This window comes from Camelina sativa, chromosome 17 (genome assembly GCF_000633955.1).
Source record: "Camelina sativa cultivar DH55 chromosome 17, Cs, whole genome shotgun sequence".
In the NCBI taxonomy this organism is placed as follows: domain Eukaryota; kingdom Viridiplantae; phylum Streptophyta; class Magnoliopsida; order Brassicales; family Brassicaceae; genus Camelina; species Camelina sativa.
Window position 1 is genome coordinate 18,101,318 of NC_025701.1, and position 14,788 is coordinate 18,116,105.

The 14,788-nt window shown below is 36.3% G+C and overlaps 4 protein-coding genes across 4 annotated transcripts; 3 read left to right on the plus strand and 1 right to left on the minus strand.

The window, feature by feature from the left end:
- On the plus strand, window positions 3,592–4,126 carry LOC104759603 (uncharacterized protein At1g43920, Chloroplastic-like). Its single transcript, XM_010482513.1, has 2 exons — window positions 3,592–3,765; window positions 3,839–4,126. Exons 1-2 carry the CDS (start codon window positions 3,592–3,594, stop codon window positions 4,124–4,126), a joined length of 462 nt encoding a protein of 153 aa, XP_010480815.1.
- On the minus strand, window positions 4,432–6,381 carry LOC104759604. Its single transcript, XM_010482514.1, has 4 exons — window positions 5,890–6,381; window positions 5,586–5,809; window positions 4,836–5,508; window positions 4,432–4,770 (listed from the first exon to the last, which is right to left on the minus strand). The coding sequence occupies exons 1-4, from the start codon at window positions 6,379–6,381 to the stop codon at window positions 4,432–4,434; spliced, it is 1,728 nt and encodes a 575-aa protein (XP_010480816.1).
- Window positions 8,811–9,938, plus strand: LOC104759606 (F-box/LRR-repeat/kelch-repeat protein At1g09650-like). The gene has a single exon (XM_010482515.1). The coding sequence runs from the start codon at window positions 8,811–8,813 to the stop codon at window positions 9,936–9,938; it is 1,128 nt and encodes a 375-aa protein (XP_010480817.1).
- LOC104757564 (DEAD-box ATP-dependent RNA helicase 5) lies at window positions 10,232–13,238 on the plus strand. Its single transcript, XM_010480317.2, has 13 exons — window positions 10,232–10,821; window positions 10,915–11,045; window positions 11,129–11,236; window positions 11,329–11,409; window positions 11,501–11,579; window positions 11,675–11,760; window positions 11,841–11,897; window positions 11,991–12,058; window positions 12,144–12,212; window positions 12,318–12,411; window positions 12,506–12,670; window positions 12,763–12,855; window positions 12,962–13,238. The coding sequence occupies exons 1-13, from the start codon at window positions 10,314–10,316 to the stop codon at window positions 13,055–13,057; spliced, it is 1,635 nt and encodes a 544-aa protein (XP_010478619.1). The 5' UTR covers window positions 10,232–10,313; the 3' UTR covers window positions 13,058–13,238.

Below are 14,788 nucleotides of genomic sequence, written 5' to 3' on the forward strand. Positions count from 1 at the left end.
TATACCCCTTTTCAAAAATACCCTCTTTTCTGGCCATTTTTATTTATGCCCTCTTTTAATTTTTAATGACCATTTTACCCTTAGATGAAAATTATTTTATTCAATAAAAAGAAAAACAAAATTTTCCCGCCAAAAAATTTCCGACATATTTTCCCGCCAAAAATTTTTCAAAAAAATGTTCCCGCCAAAAATTTTTTTGTCAAAAAACTTTTGATAAAAAATTTCGAAAAAAAAAATTTTCCCGCCAAAATTTTTCCCGCCAAAAAAAATTTACAAGGTTTTTAAAAGGTTTTATAAGGTTTCTACCTTATAAAAGCCTTATAAACACCTTGTAAATGCTTTTACAAGATTTTTTAAAGAGTTTTAAAAGGTTTTTGGCGGGAAATTTTTTTGGCGGGAAAATATTTTCGATTTTGATGACTGTACATTCTTGCTATCACTCAAAAAGGGTAATTTGGTCATTTTGTATATAAAGAGGGGTAGTTTTAAAAATGGTCAACATGAAGGGGTATTTTTAAAAAGAGATATGGACAAAGGGGCATTTTTGAGAATGCCCCTTAAATATGTTTTGCGGTGTACAAGTTGTGTCGAAAATATTTATTCATAACATATATATATATATATATATTTATTGGAAAGGAAAATAAAACTCAAACCCCACCACAAAACAATTTTCTATGTTTACGTGTGAGGTAAAATCCTGGTTTCTTAAAACTTAAACAATTATCTACTAAGTTTGGACCCGAGTTATTTTTATATAATTTTTAAAAAATATAATTGTCAAGCGATTAAACCCGTCTAATACATCTGATTGCAATATTTCATTTTTTTTTACCTGAAAAAACACCATTCCTCGTAATTCACATGAGTAAATAGTATATCCGCATATGTTCTGCTTGAATTCTTGTTCCCAAAATTTTCGTCCCGTATTTTTTCATACATGAATATACCCACACAAAATTCTCATAACCTGATTATTATGGAACTAATTTGAACGATTTCCTAAAATATAATAAATCTATTGTTAAATCTTTTTTTCTTCTTAATATGTAAATTGGGTCAGTTTGACAATATGGATATTTGATATGATTTTTTTAACCTTTAAGTGTATTCCTAAATTAATATTACAGATTTTCTTCAATTATTGAATGAATGATTCCTTAGTTATACTAATGATAATTTAATGTAAATAATATAGTAAGAGAAAGGCAAATAATAAAATGGGATATAAAGTATTTTATATAGGTATTTTATTAAGGAGAATTCTATTATTTTGGATATTTTTAGTTTCTTTAAGTAATATATGTGTCCGTAATTGACGGAGAAATAAAATTACAAAATTGTTTTGTGAGGGGAAGACTATAATTGGTCATTAGATCCCTTATATAATTGGTATTAGTTATGGTATTATATCACTGGATTTAATAAGTTTTAACTGATCATTAGATCCCTATATATCTCAACTATTGGTATAATATTATTACTTGTTTTCATTTTTAATTGGGCTTCTTTTCCAAAATCTACATCACAGAGCATATGGATTCCTTGTATTTTCTTTATAAATTCTGGCTGATTTACTTATTTATTACTTGTCAATTATCTTTTATCTGTAGTTTCGGAAGAGTGAGCTTGAGTCATAGCACATTTTCGATTATCTTGTTGAAATTCTTCCCGGATTGAAGTGTGTTATGTTCGATTCTTCATCAACACTGCAAAATTTCATAGCAAACAACGCTTCTTCCTCTTATGTTTTATTTTATATTACTAATTTTCCTTTTATTTGTTTGATGCCATTAAAAAACTTCCCGATTTATACCTGTTTTTCTTTCATTTTTATACAGATTGCTCCCAAGTTAAAGATATCTATGTCATATCGAAATTAATGGCATGAAACAAAAGAGGTATAAAGAGGTTGTCATTGTTTTGGCCAATAAATACAATGGCACAAAGATGTAATTAATTAGAAAATTTGAGGAGATTTTGCTAAATGGTGCTCTGAGCTCTGTAATGCTGACACCTCAGCTTTTTCACCAAAATGTTCCTCTTTTAATATATAAGGGATAAATAGTATATTCGCATATGTTCTGCTTGAATTCTTGTTCCCAAAATTTTTGTCCCGTATTTTTTCATACATGAATATACCCACACAAAATTCTCATAACCTGATTATTATGGAACTAATTTGAACGATTTCCTAAAATATAATAAATCTATTGTTAAATCTTTTTTTCTTCTTAATATGTAAATTGGGTCAGTTTGACAATATGGATATTTGATATGATTTTTTTTAACCTTTAAGTGTATTCCTAAATTAATATTACAGATTTCCTTCAATTATTGAATGAATGGTTCCTTAGTTATACTAATGATAATTTAATGTAAATAATATAGTAAGAGAAAGGCAAATAATAAAATGGGATATAAAGTATTTTATATAGGTATTTTATTAAGGAGAATTCTATTATTTTGGATATTTTTAGTTTCTTTAAGTAATATATGTGCCCATAATTGACGGAGAAATAAAATTACAAAATTGTTTTGTGAGAGGAAGACTATAATTGGTCATTAGATCCCTTATATAATTGGTATTAGTTACGGTATTATTATACTGGATTTAATAAGTTTTAACTGATCATTAGATCCCAATATATCTCAACTATTGGTATAATATTATTACTTGTTTTTATTTTTAATTGGGCTTCTTTTCCAAAATCTACATCACAGAGCATATGGATTCCTTGTATTTTCTTTATAAATTCTGGCTGATTTACTTATTTATTACTTGTCAATTATCTTTTATCTCTAGTTTCGGAAGAGTGAGCTTGAGTCATAGCACATTTTCGATTATCTTGTTGAAATTCTTCCCGGATTGAAGTGTGTTATGTTCGATTCTTCATCAACACTGCAAAATTTCATAGCAAACAACGCTTCTCCCTCTTATGTTTTATTTTATATTACTAATTTTCCTTTTATTTGTTTGATGCCATTAAAAAACTTCCCGAATTATACCTGTTTTTCTTTCAGTTTTATACAGATTGCTCCCAAGTTAAAGATATCTATGTCATATCGAAATTAATGGCATGAAACAAAAGAGGTATAAAGAGGTTGTCATTGTTTTGGCCAATAAATACAATGGCACAAAGATGTAATTAATTAGAAAATTTGAGGAGATTTTGCTAAATGGTGCTCTGAGCTCTGTAATGCTGACACCTCAGCTTTTTCACCAAAATGTTCCTCTTTTAATATATAAGGGATGTTTACCGCAAATTAAAATGAGAAAAATGCCGTTTAAATCCCCAACTTTCAAAATTACGCCGAAAAAAGCCTAGACTTTCAGAATGCCGTTTTAATCCTCAAGTTTTGGTTGACTACAGAATTAAATGATAAATTTTTGTTGACCTGGCTGTTTTGGTCATCGTGATAATCTCCGTTAGAAACCCCAAGACGGAGTTAATCGGCCGTTAACGGTGTCCGTCTATCAGAAAACGATGTCGTTTCTCTTAATTGAAGAAACATAAAATCCCCAAATCGATTTCTAGGGTTCAAAAACCCCAAATAGATTTCTAATTCAGACTCCTAAATCTTTTTCCAATGAGTTCCAGCTCTGTCACTTCCGGTGTCGTCGGTGAGCGTGGTGTTCCGTCGAAGTGTGTATTTGGTTTAGGTGTCACTATCTTTACTTCTAAGACGCAAGAGAATCCGGGACATCCTTTCTTCCGTTGTGCCAGCAAAAGAGATGCAAATTCGTGGACAACCAAGAAAGATGTAAGTATATAAACTTGTTTTTCGTTATGTTAGCCAATTCAAGGTAATAATGTGTCATTTGTATGTGCATTAGAAAAACTTGTTTAAGTGGGTCGAGGATGCCGTGTTTGAAGAAGTTGAAGATGCTCTGCCAAGAGTAGCGATCATGGCAAATGAGATTAGCAAAGCTAAATGTGAGGCAAATGAGTTAAAGGCTACGATTCAAGAATTGAAGGATGAAGAAATGATTAGCAAAATGGAACTTCACAAATGTAAAGGAAGCTTCAAAGTGTGTTTTGTGTGGCTTTATGTTATCACCATTATGTTGGTTTATGTGATGTATGGTCAAGGAAAAGAGAAGAAAGTTGTTTTTGGTTATTAATTGTATTTTCATAAATGGGTTGTCTGTGTTGTAATCGCTTGGAGGTGATGAATGAAATAGACAATTTCATGTTTAGATCATGTCTGAAAATAACCTAATAGAACATGTCTTAATACAAAACAAAACACAACACCAACACCAAATACGGTTCCTAAGATGGTAATAACACACAAGCCAAACCACTCAAACAACAACACCAAATACGGTTTTGGTAATGACACACAAGCCAAACCACTCAAACAACAACACCAAGTACGGTTATGCTACTAACCAAAAAACACATAAACTGCATCAACAAAAGCTTATTAGCTTGAACATTGAAACCATGGACGCCAACCTCCTGTCCGAGAACTTCCGCCTCCCTGAGATGCATCCTGAGATCCTCCTGTCTGCAGTGGTGGTATATGTGCTCTTCCTCTCTTATTTGGTGGTATATGTGATCGTCCTCGCTGTGATGATCGTCCTCGCTGTGATGATCCTCCTCTCTGTGATGTTCCATGATTTGGTGGTCCCTGAGATGATGGTTCCTGCGGTGGTGGTCCCTGAGATGATGGTTCCTGCGGTTGTGGTCCCTGAGAAGATGGTCCCTGAGATGTTTCTCCAACCAACGGTTGTCCTTGTTCAAATAAGATAATCCTCGGTTCCTAAGTCAATAACAATATCAATATTCATTCAATATTCTAAACAAAACACCAACTATGAATATTACCTGATCTTTTCTTGGTCGACCTCTTGCTCTCCTTGGTGGAGTTGCAACTCCCGGATTCTTACAGCTTGCTTTGTTGTGTCCTTCTTCCTTGCAGTTTGAACATGTCATGACACGGTTCATGCGTGATAATGTGGTGTTGGAGCTAGAAGCAGTCTCAAACATCCCCTTTCGCCTAGCATGGTTATTTGGTCTACCAGGATTGCCTCTTCTCCATGGAGGTGGCAACACTCCTAATCTGTTCACACATGGCCACAAGAGCTTGCTTTGAACAGGCCTAATACCATCGTAGTATGTTAGCTCCCACATTCTTGCTATGTACCAGTCCACAACATAATCTTCAACTTTCTCTTTCTTCCCTATGATGACAGATGCAGCATGAGCACATGGTATCCCTGTCATCTGCCACTTTATACAACCACATGTACGAGCACTCATGTCCACTTCGTAAATCATATCACCATCTTTTATTTCATGTTTGTTGTGTCTTGCCATCCACCTTTGACAAGCCTGTGCCCCAGCAATATTTTTCTCTATCTCAGCATGAGCTCTCTTTGTGAATCGAGTCTTCAATCTACAAGCGACTATATATCTCTTGGCATTGCGCACCATACACTGCCTTCTAATGTCTTCCAACATCTCTAGTAACGGTTTCCATCTCGCTTGGCGGATTGTCCTATTGAACGACTCACTAAGGTTGTTCAAGTTGTCATACAGCAACTTCCAACCTTAAAGAATGCTCTAGACCATGACCTGGGATTAGTCTTCAGTAGAGACTCATAGGCACTTGGATTGTAATTCTTCAGCTCCAGCATATACCCATTGAATTCTCCTACCGTGTAGCTTCTAGCTATCTTCCAGAAGAGTCTCTGCAGCTCCATCTCATGGTTGTTTCTTTTCCAGTTTTCCATGATGTGCCTAGAACACTGCCTATGCTCAGCTTCTGGAATGACTGTTTGGAGTGCTTTCACTAAACCCTATAATTAGCCATACAACAAGTAAGAATGACAATGACATTTATGGTAAGATTGAATGTAAAATAATTTAGTGGACTAACCGATTGTTTGTCTGAGATGACTGTGAACTTTTTCCCATCTTTAAGATCCAACTTCGCACTGAGCATCCTAAGAAACCAGTCCCAGTTATCATTATTCTCAATCTCAACAACAGCCCATGCAATAGGAACAATCCTATTATCTCCATCTCTTCCCACAACAGCTAAGAGTTGACCTTTAACGTCCCACTTCAGAAACGCACCATCTATTCCTATGATAGGTCTGCATGTATGCTTCCAAGAATCTCTTTGTGACTTAAAACAAATGAACAGACGGTAAAACCTTTGTAAGCTTCCAATGGTTGTACCCGGTACAGTCTCAATCTCAAATGTTGTATCCGGATTAGATCGGAAGATCTCTGCTTGATAATCAAAGATACGAGCAAAATGTTCTTGATGTGTCACTTTCCTTTCTTTAAGAACTTTGGTCTTCGCCTTTGCACATTGGTCTTCAGTCACTGTCAAACCGTACTCCCTCAAGATCTCTGCAACCATCTCTTGTTTAGTACTTTTTGGATTCCTTCTCAACCTTTCTCTATACAGCCAAGCAATTGTTCCTTGCTTCAACATCTTCGAGTACCCTGACCTCACACAAGCATGTTCTTCATCGTATATTTTAACTTGCATCTTATGCTTTTTCTTGTCATACACGCAGTAGCATCTCCATGGACATTTGACATCAGGGCCTTGATAAGAACACTTCGCACCAATCTTCAAACTTTGTGACCTATAAAGCTTGATGTCGTATCTGGTTTTCAAACAATACCTCAAGACAGCTATCTTGAATTCTTCTGGCCATTGAATGTTTTCCCCAAACTCAGCAGTTCTTCAGGATCTTCAGCTTCATGACCATCACCATTTTCATCACAATCATCTTCATCATCACTGTCTGATAGAGGCTCTGGAATCCTCTCATCTTCCCATATATCATCTCCACTATCTGCATCATCTTCATTATCCTCCTCATCTCTCGCAGCTTTTCCAAATTCGGCTTCAAAGTCTTCACAATTTTCTTCCTCGACACCTGCATCTTCTTCATCTCTTTCGACATTTTCTCTTACATGGGAATCCCAATTGTTTTCTTCTACACCTACATTTCCTATACCATTTTGTTCCACACCTAGAACTGGTTCTACAACTACACCATTTCGTTCCACACCTACAAATGGTTCTACAACTACACCATTTTGTTCGACACCTAGAACTGGTTCAGATTGACGAACTTCCTCTTCGTTTTTGTTTCTGTTTACCTCGTCTCCATAACCAATATCATCACAGTCTTCATCGCCAGCCACCGTACAATCATCCCCACTAACAGCCTCACGATCTTATTCAATATCTTCACCCTTCTTCCTTTTTTGATACTTCCTTCGCTTTTTCTGTTTCGGTTGACAAATCTCAGTCGCTTCTTCGGGTTGGTTTGAAACAGCCTCTGTCTCAGATGGGTTGCGAACGGTTGCCTCTGTCTCCATTGGCTCCGCAGTCTCCACCGTCTCCATTGCATCCGCTGTCTCCACCGTCTCCATTGCCTCCACTGTCTCCGAAGATCTCATTCTCATTGACCACTGAGTTGGAATCTTCCGTCCTCCTCCATGGGTTCTAGCCATCGCAATTAGGGTTTCGTCTCGATTTCAGATAATGAGAGATTTCTGTTCAACGGTTTGGAATTGGAGAAAGATTTAGGGTTTCGAATTAGAAATCGATTTGGGGGTTTTTGAACCCTAGAAATCGATTTGGGGATTTTATGTTTCTTCAATTTAGAGAAACGACGTCGTTTTCTGATAGACGGACACCGTTAACGGCCAATTAACTCCGTCTTGGGGTTTCTAACGGAGATTATCACGATGACCAAAACGGCCAGGTCAACAAAAGTTTATCATTTAATTCTGTAGTCAACCAAAACTTGAGGATTAAAACGGCATTCTGAAAGTCCAGGCTTTTTTCGGCGTAATTTTGAAAGTTAGGGATTTAAACGGCATTTTTCCCAAATTAAAATATTTAGGACAGAGTTATATGGCAGGACAAATTTGTGTCCATGAATTTAAAATATCATTCATTTGGTATTACACTGATAAAAAATTATTTCATTATTTTGTTAAAAATATTAATATTAGAGTAATAGATAAATATATCTAATTAAGTTGATTAAATTAATATTATATAAAAATTAAATTATTCCATGTATACTAATTATAGAATTAACAATAAAAATACAATTATATAATTTTAAAAGTTGATTTTTCTACTAAATAACTTATCAGGCCGACAAAAATAAATATAGTTTTTTTTACAAAAGTTTATATTCTTCATAGTAGAGACTGAATATACAGAGAAATCATTTTATTTTTTATTTTTTAATATGGGTTTAGTTAGGCCCAAACTTAAATAAAAGCCCAAAAAACAAAAAACAAAGAGAGAGAGGGGGTTGAACTGAGTTGTAACGGCTACGGAGGAGGAGATCTGTGTTCTGTCTCGCTGTCTCCACCGCCTGTAGAGCAAGAAGAACCGCTTAATAAAAGGGTGCTATTGGAGATAGAGATTTGGTTTAGTGTGGTTTAGTTATTAGATTAACTTAACCAGAGATTGTATTGTACAGCTTAGTATACGGTCTAGTATTGATAATTGTATATATGCTCTTGTACAGATACTTTTCGATTCATTGAATGAGAAAGAGTAATTCAAACCGTAACAAACTTTCTCATCGTCTCTTCCGTAATCTGATTCTGAAGTTTCCATTTTCTTTTTGTTATTTCCTTATCTCTCATTCTGAAGTTTCCATTTTTTTTTTTTGGTTCTTTCCTTTCTCCGATACATAGCTCAACTCTATATATATACAAGAAGAACTACATTAGTTCTCTTTACCAGTGGTGGTGTTATAAGTCGGAAAGAGAATGAGAAACATAAAACATTGCTCCTGCTCAAGTATGGAACAGCTCCACCACGATATAGTAGAGCGTATCCTGGAGAGACTTACGGCAAAATCGCTGGGCAGGTTCAAAAGTGTATCGAGGAGATGGAAATCCACAATCGAATCGAGGTATTTCCAGAACAGGCAGTTGATCTGTGGGGGAGATGATCCCCAAGTCCTCTTGGTTTACCTGTCTTGTGATGTTGCTGCTCCACCAAACATACAACCAGTAGTCTCGGACGAGGCTCAAGTTACTGCGGTCAAGATCACCCCTACCGAGAGTGAGAACTGCACCTTTGTTTCCCAGACAAGTTGTGACGGCCTTGTCTGCCTCTACAGTTTCTACGACTCGGGTCTTGTCGCCAATCCCACCACTGGATGGAGTCGCTGTTTTCCTCCCTCAAGGCTCCAACAGCTCATTCATGGCTTGCAAGAAAAGTTCTTTGAGCTTGCGTACCGTTTCCCTTTGCTTGGATTCGGTAAAGACAATCTAAGGGACACATACAAGCCTGTTTTCTTATACAATTCTTCTGAACTGGGCCTAGACAACGTCACTACTTGTGAAGTTTTTGATTTCTCCGCCAACTCCTGGAGGTACGTTGTCCCTGCTTCCCCGCATCGCATCATCGCTAGCCGTGAACCCTTGTATTTTGACGGGTCACTCCACTGGTTCACCGAGGGTCAAGACGAAACTAAGGTCTTATCTTTCCATCTTCACTCCGAGACTTTTCAACTCATCTCTAACACTCCTCTTCCCTTTCCTGGCCGTGTCCATCCCGAAGACATCGCCTTGTGCAGCCTCAGTAACCGTTTGTGCGTGTCTCTGAAGACGGACCTCCTCCAACTGATTTGGTCCTTTGCTCCAAGAAACAACAACAACAACGACAAGACATGGGTGAAGCTGTATACCATTGATCTCAACACAACTTCTTTTTGGTTTGGGAGCACGCACACATTGGCTCTCTCTGCACTCTCTCTCTCCGGCACAACTAATAAGTTTTTGTTATATGATCGTGAGTATAATGAGCACAAGCAACATCTCGTGTTGCATGATCCCGCTACCAAATCTTTTGATTTACTTCTCTCTGCCAAATCTATCGGACTTCCTCTTTCTTATGTCCAGAGTTTAATCTCTATTTATTAGTACTTTATTCTTGTAACTTTTTCCCTTTCATTTTAATTTCTCTTTGTATATTTAGCGGATGTTGTAATTTTACTTTACTCTTTTCCTCATGAGTCATCATCATTGTTTATTTTTGTCTAAAATCATGAAGAGGGCGTTAACTCTATATGAACGAAATTTCACTTTTCACTTTTGGTTTTATTTTTTAGAAAACAAGAAGTCTAGACCATTTTACGTAATCATTAAAAATATTGAGACAAAATTGCAATTACTGAAAATATCTTTTCAACGATGCTTTAAAACCCTAAGAAAAACCTAAATTGAACAAACGACTCTCGTTCAGCCGTTTCAACAACTCCTCTCTCTGTTCTCTCCCGTGAACAAAAAAACAAAGAAATGGCTGGACAAAAGCAAGAGCTTCCCGTCTCCGGCGAACCCTTATCCGTCGAGAGTCCGATGACAAACAAGAAGAAGAAGAAGAGCAAGAAGAACAAACAAGCAAAGGAAGATGATCATGAAGTCGAAGTGCCTCAAGAGGTCACGAATGTTGCAGAGGAGAAGGAGTTGAGTAACAAAGAGAAGAAGAAGAAACGTAAGAGAGAGGAGAAAGAGATTGAGAAGAAGAACAAGAAGAAAGAAATCGCCGGAGATGTCCCTGAGAAGAAGCTGGAAGCAGCTGAGGATTCAAACAATGGAGAGAGTGAACAACAGAAGGTTGCTGTGTCTGGGAAAGGTGTGGAAGAAGCAAAGTACACAGCTTTGAAGACGTTTGCTGAATCGAATTTGCCGGAGAATGTCTTAGATTGCTGTAAGACGTTCCAGAAGCCATCTCCGATTCAGTCACATACTTGGCCGTTTTTGTTGGATGGTCGTGATCTTATAGGGATTGCAAAAACTGGGTCAGGTTAGTAATGTTTGTGTTAGTGTGAAAAGATTTTAACTTTGGTTTGAAAAAATTGGAACTTTGAGTTTTTTTTTTTATGTTGTCAAATTTTAGGCAAGACATTGGCGTTTGGGATTCCTGCGATTATGCATATGTTGAATAAGAATAAGAAGATTGGTAAAGGATCAAAAAATGTTAATCCTACTTGTCTTGTTCTCTCGCCTACACGAGAGTTAGCTGTTCAGGTATGTATATGAACTTGTTTGATCATTTTAGTTATAAGAGATGAAAGGAAACTTGTGCTTAGTTTTTGTGTTTGATTTGGCAGATTTCTGATGTTTTGAGTGAAGCTGGAAAACCTTGTGGTTTGGAATCGATTTGTGTGTATGGTGGTAGCTCTAAAAGGCCTCAAATAAGTGCAATTCGATCTGGAGTTGTAAGATTTGTTATTATGGCCTCCTTTAATCAGGACATTCACTTATGCTTCTGGATCAGTCGAGTAATGTTTTTCTTGATTTTATCTGTTAGGATATTGTCATTGGTACGCCTGGTCGTTTGAGAGACTTGATTGAGTCTAATGAGCTTCGTCTCTCGGATGTTTCCTTCGTGGTAAGCAACAGATCATCTTTTAATAATGTTATTTGACTCAGCCTCGTAGGATCATAGTCATTAGATGGTAACAGAAGTTCCTACATGTCAGGTATTGGATGAAGCAGATCGAATGCTTGATATGGGTTTCGAGGAGCCCGTCCGGTTTATATTGAGCAAGACAAATAAAGGCAAGTGGTTTGTCACATTTCACTTAGCATTCTTGTGAGAAACCAAATTTGGTTCCCGTTAATGAAATTCTTCTTCTTTCTAATCTGTCTTACAGTTCGTCAGATGGTTATGTTCAGTGCAACTTGGCCTTTGGATGTTCACAAATTGGCTCAGGAATTCATGGATCCAAACCCAGTCAAGGTATGTTTCCCTTCTCAATTTATCTGTCCTCACCTGCATCTTGATCCATTTTCCCGACGATCATTCAAAATTTCGTTCAGGTAGTCATTGGTTCCGAAGACTTAGCTGCCAACCACGACGTTATGCAAATCATTGAGGTATGTTCTCTCGGATCATCCCTGGAGGAAGTAGCCTTTTGTCCTTTATTTGATACTCTTAACAACAGGTCTTTGGTTTGGTTACAAATGCAGGTCTTGGATGAACATGCTCGTGATCAGCGTCTCCTTGCTTTACTAGACAAATACCATAAATCTCAAAAGTAAATCTGCTACTCAATTTGTCCAACCCCTTCGCAGATCTTTCCTTCTTCACAATACTAACACCAAGCATTTTGTTATTTACAGGAATAGGGTTTTGGTATTTGCATTATACAAGGTGGAAGCTGAACGTCTCGAACGTTTTCTTCAGCAAAGGTTTGATATTTTAACCCAAACTAATTTCCTCAACAAAAGAGAAAAAGATCATTGGTATTTTTGCTCATGAACTGCAATGAGTCTAATATTTGCACAACTATTTAGAGGTTGGAAAGCTGTATCTATACACGGAAACAAAGCACAGACCGAACGTACCAGGTCTTTATCTTTGTTCAAAGAAGGATCCTGCCCGTTGCTGGTATGTAGTCTTTATTATTCCGAAATTTTATGGCTAATAAAAACACCTTGGTTGGTTCTGAAACAGAGCATTGACACTGTTTTGTAAATCACAGGTGGCAACTGATGTAGCAGCAAGAGGGCTCGATATCCCTGACGTGGAAGTTGTGATAAACTACAGTTTCCCTTTAACAACAGAGGATTATGTACACAGAATCGGGAGGACAGGAAGAGCGGGTAAAAAGGGCGTTGCACACACGTTCTTCACGCAGTTGAACAAGGTAATTCTGAAAACACTCTTTTTTTAGATTCTTTAGGCTTTTAGTTGAGAATGGAGAGAGATCATTCTATTATGATTGTATCTTTGTTGCAGGGTCTTGCCGGAGAACTTGTGAATGTTCTCAGGGAAGCAGGACAAGTCGTGCCAGCTGATCTTTTGAAGTTTGGTACTCATGTAAAGAAAAAGGTTTGGTTTCTTCCATTACATTCTTCATTCCCCACACAAAATGCTTCTTCTTCATCATCATATGGAGTGATTGATCTGTGTGTTTTGTTTGGTTGAAAAATTGCAGGAATCAAAGTTGTATGGAGCTCATTTCAGAGAGATTGCAGCTGATGCTCCAAAAGCTAAGAAGATCACATTCGATAATTCTGATGACGAAGACTAAGTTCAATTTGTTTATGATTATCAAAACCTGCCTATGATTTTCGTTTATGTGTCGGTTTGACCCGTATAACATTTAAATTTTGTCCCTACATTTTCATTATATTTGTATCCGTTATTAGTTATATTCTTTTCCTTTGACAAAACAAAAAGTAATGTTTTTCCTAGAAACATTAAATGGATCATTCACTTAAAAAACTTCTTGATTATGAATTTACTGTAAGCTTTTTACAATAGTTTAAAATGGTTTTGTTTAAGATCTTGTCACGAAAGAGTTTTTATGCATGTTCTGGTTCCCATGTTATCATCATGTGGTCGAATTTTTGAGGAACTGTATTGCTATTGTCTCAACATCCATGAATAACCAAAAGATATATTGAAGAAGCATCTTCTCAGGATCAGTTAAAGAATATCATCTTCCCGAGTGATATATTTACCGAATTTTCGTTGCATTAATTTATTAAGTATGTGTATAGTTAACTTTCATTTTTTTAATTTTTTTTTGGTCAAAGTTAACTTTCATTTTAAATCACGTTTTTGAACAAAATTGAATAGAAACATTCAAAATATAAATCCAAAAGTTTGTGTCTCTTTTTTTTAAAACTACACAAAACTATATACTATCCAATCGAGAACCACACCAGATTTCAAAAAGGTCTTGAATTATATGTACTTTGATATAAATTTACGGATGCACATTGTTTTTTTTTGAGTATTAAAAGACCCTAAAAACGTGAAGCAACAAGCTGTAAATTTGAGCTAAACATAATACCTCTTTATTTAAAATGAAAGTCTTGCTGGTACCTCTTTATAATCAATTTACAATGGAGTATCATCAACTCCTAACACACTTGGAAGCACAAAGCAGAAAAGAAAACATGGGTTTTCCCCTGAGAGATAGGAACATAAAGCCACTGTATTATTTGCAAAAGGAAAAACAGAAATAAAAGGGAAAAGGAGACTTAGTCATATGACTTAATTAGTCTTGCTGGTACTTTGAGTTGCACCATCAATCTTCTGCGAGTTGGCCTTTCATCTCGAGGCTCAAATCCTTCAGGTGTAAGACCTCCTCCTTCTTTTCTTGTTGCATTAATAGAACAATAATATTTTATAGATCCATCAGATTGAAAAATCCCTAAGAAATCATCCTTACAATGTATCTTGATATTGTTGGCATAAGCTTGAAGATAGCTTGAGTGCAAGCTATACTAATCCTACCAGTTATGGAATTAGGATTAGTTATATTTAGGAGTTATCTAAATATGTTAGTTTATCGGTTTAGAATAGGAAAATTCCTATTGGTGTAGAATTGGAAAGTTGTCAATTCTAGGGTTGACCAATTGTTATAAATACCAAGAGGGCGTGTCATGAAGACTTGTGCGCCTTAGAGTATTCTCGAGAGATGCACACAAGGTGTGTGGCGTCGCCCCACTAGTGTTCGATATCATATACAATTATGATTGTAATTGTAAATTTGTTCTAGTGGATTGGTTCTGGACTTGGTCCCGGAGACGTAGGAAATCCGATTTACTTAATGATTTAACAAACTCTTTGTGTTGTTTACTTAATGCGTTCTTTATTTGGTATTAGAGCAGGAAACCGATTTGAGTCTATAGTCTCTAATAGGTTAGATCCTGGATGTGTGAACATAGAAGCAAATGAGGATGAGGACGTGTGTTAAGTGTTTGTGGAATTGAAGAAACATAATAAAAAAAAAAGGTGATTTAGAGTTCAG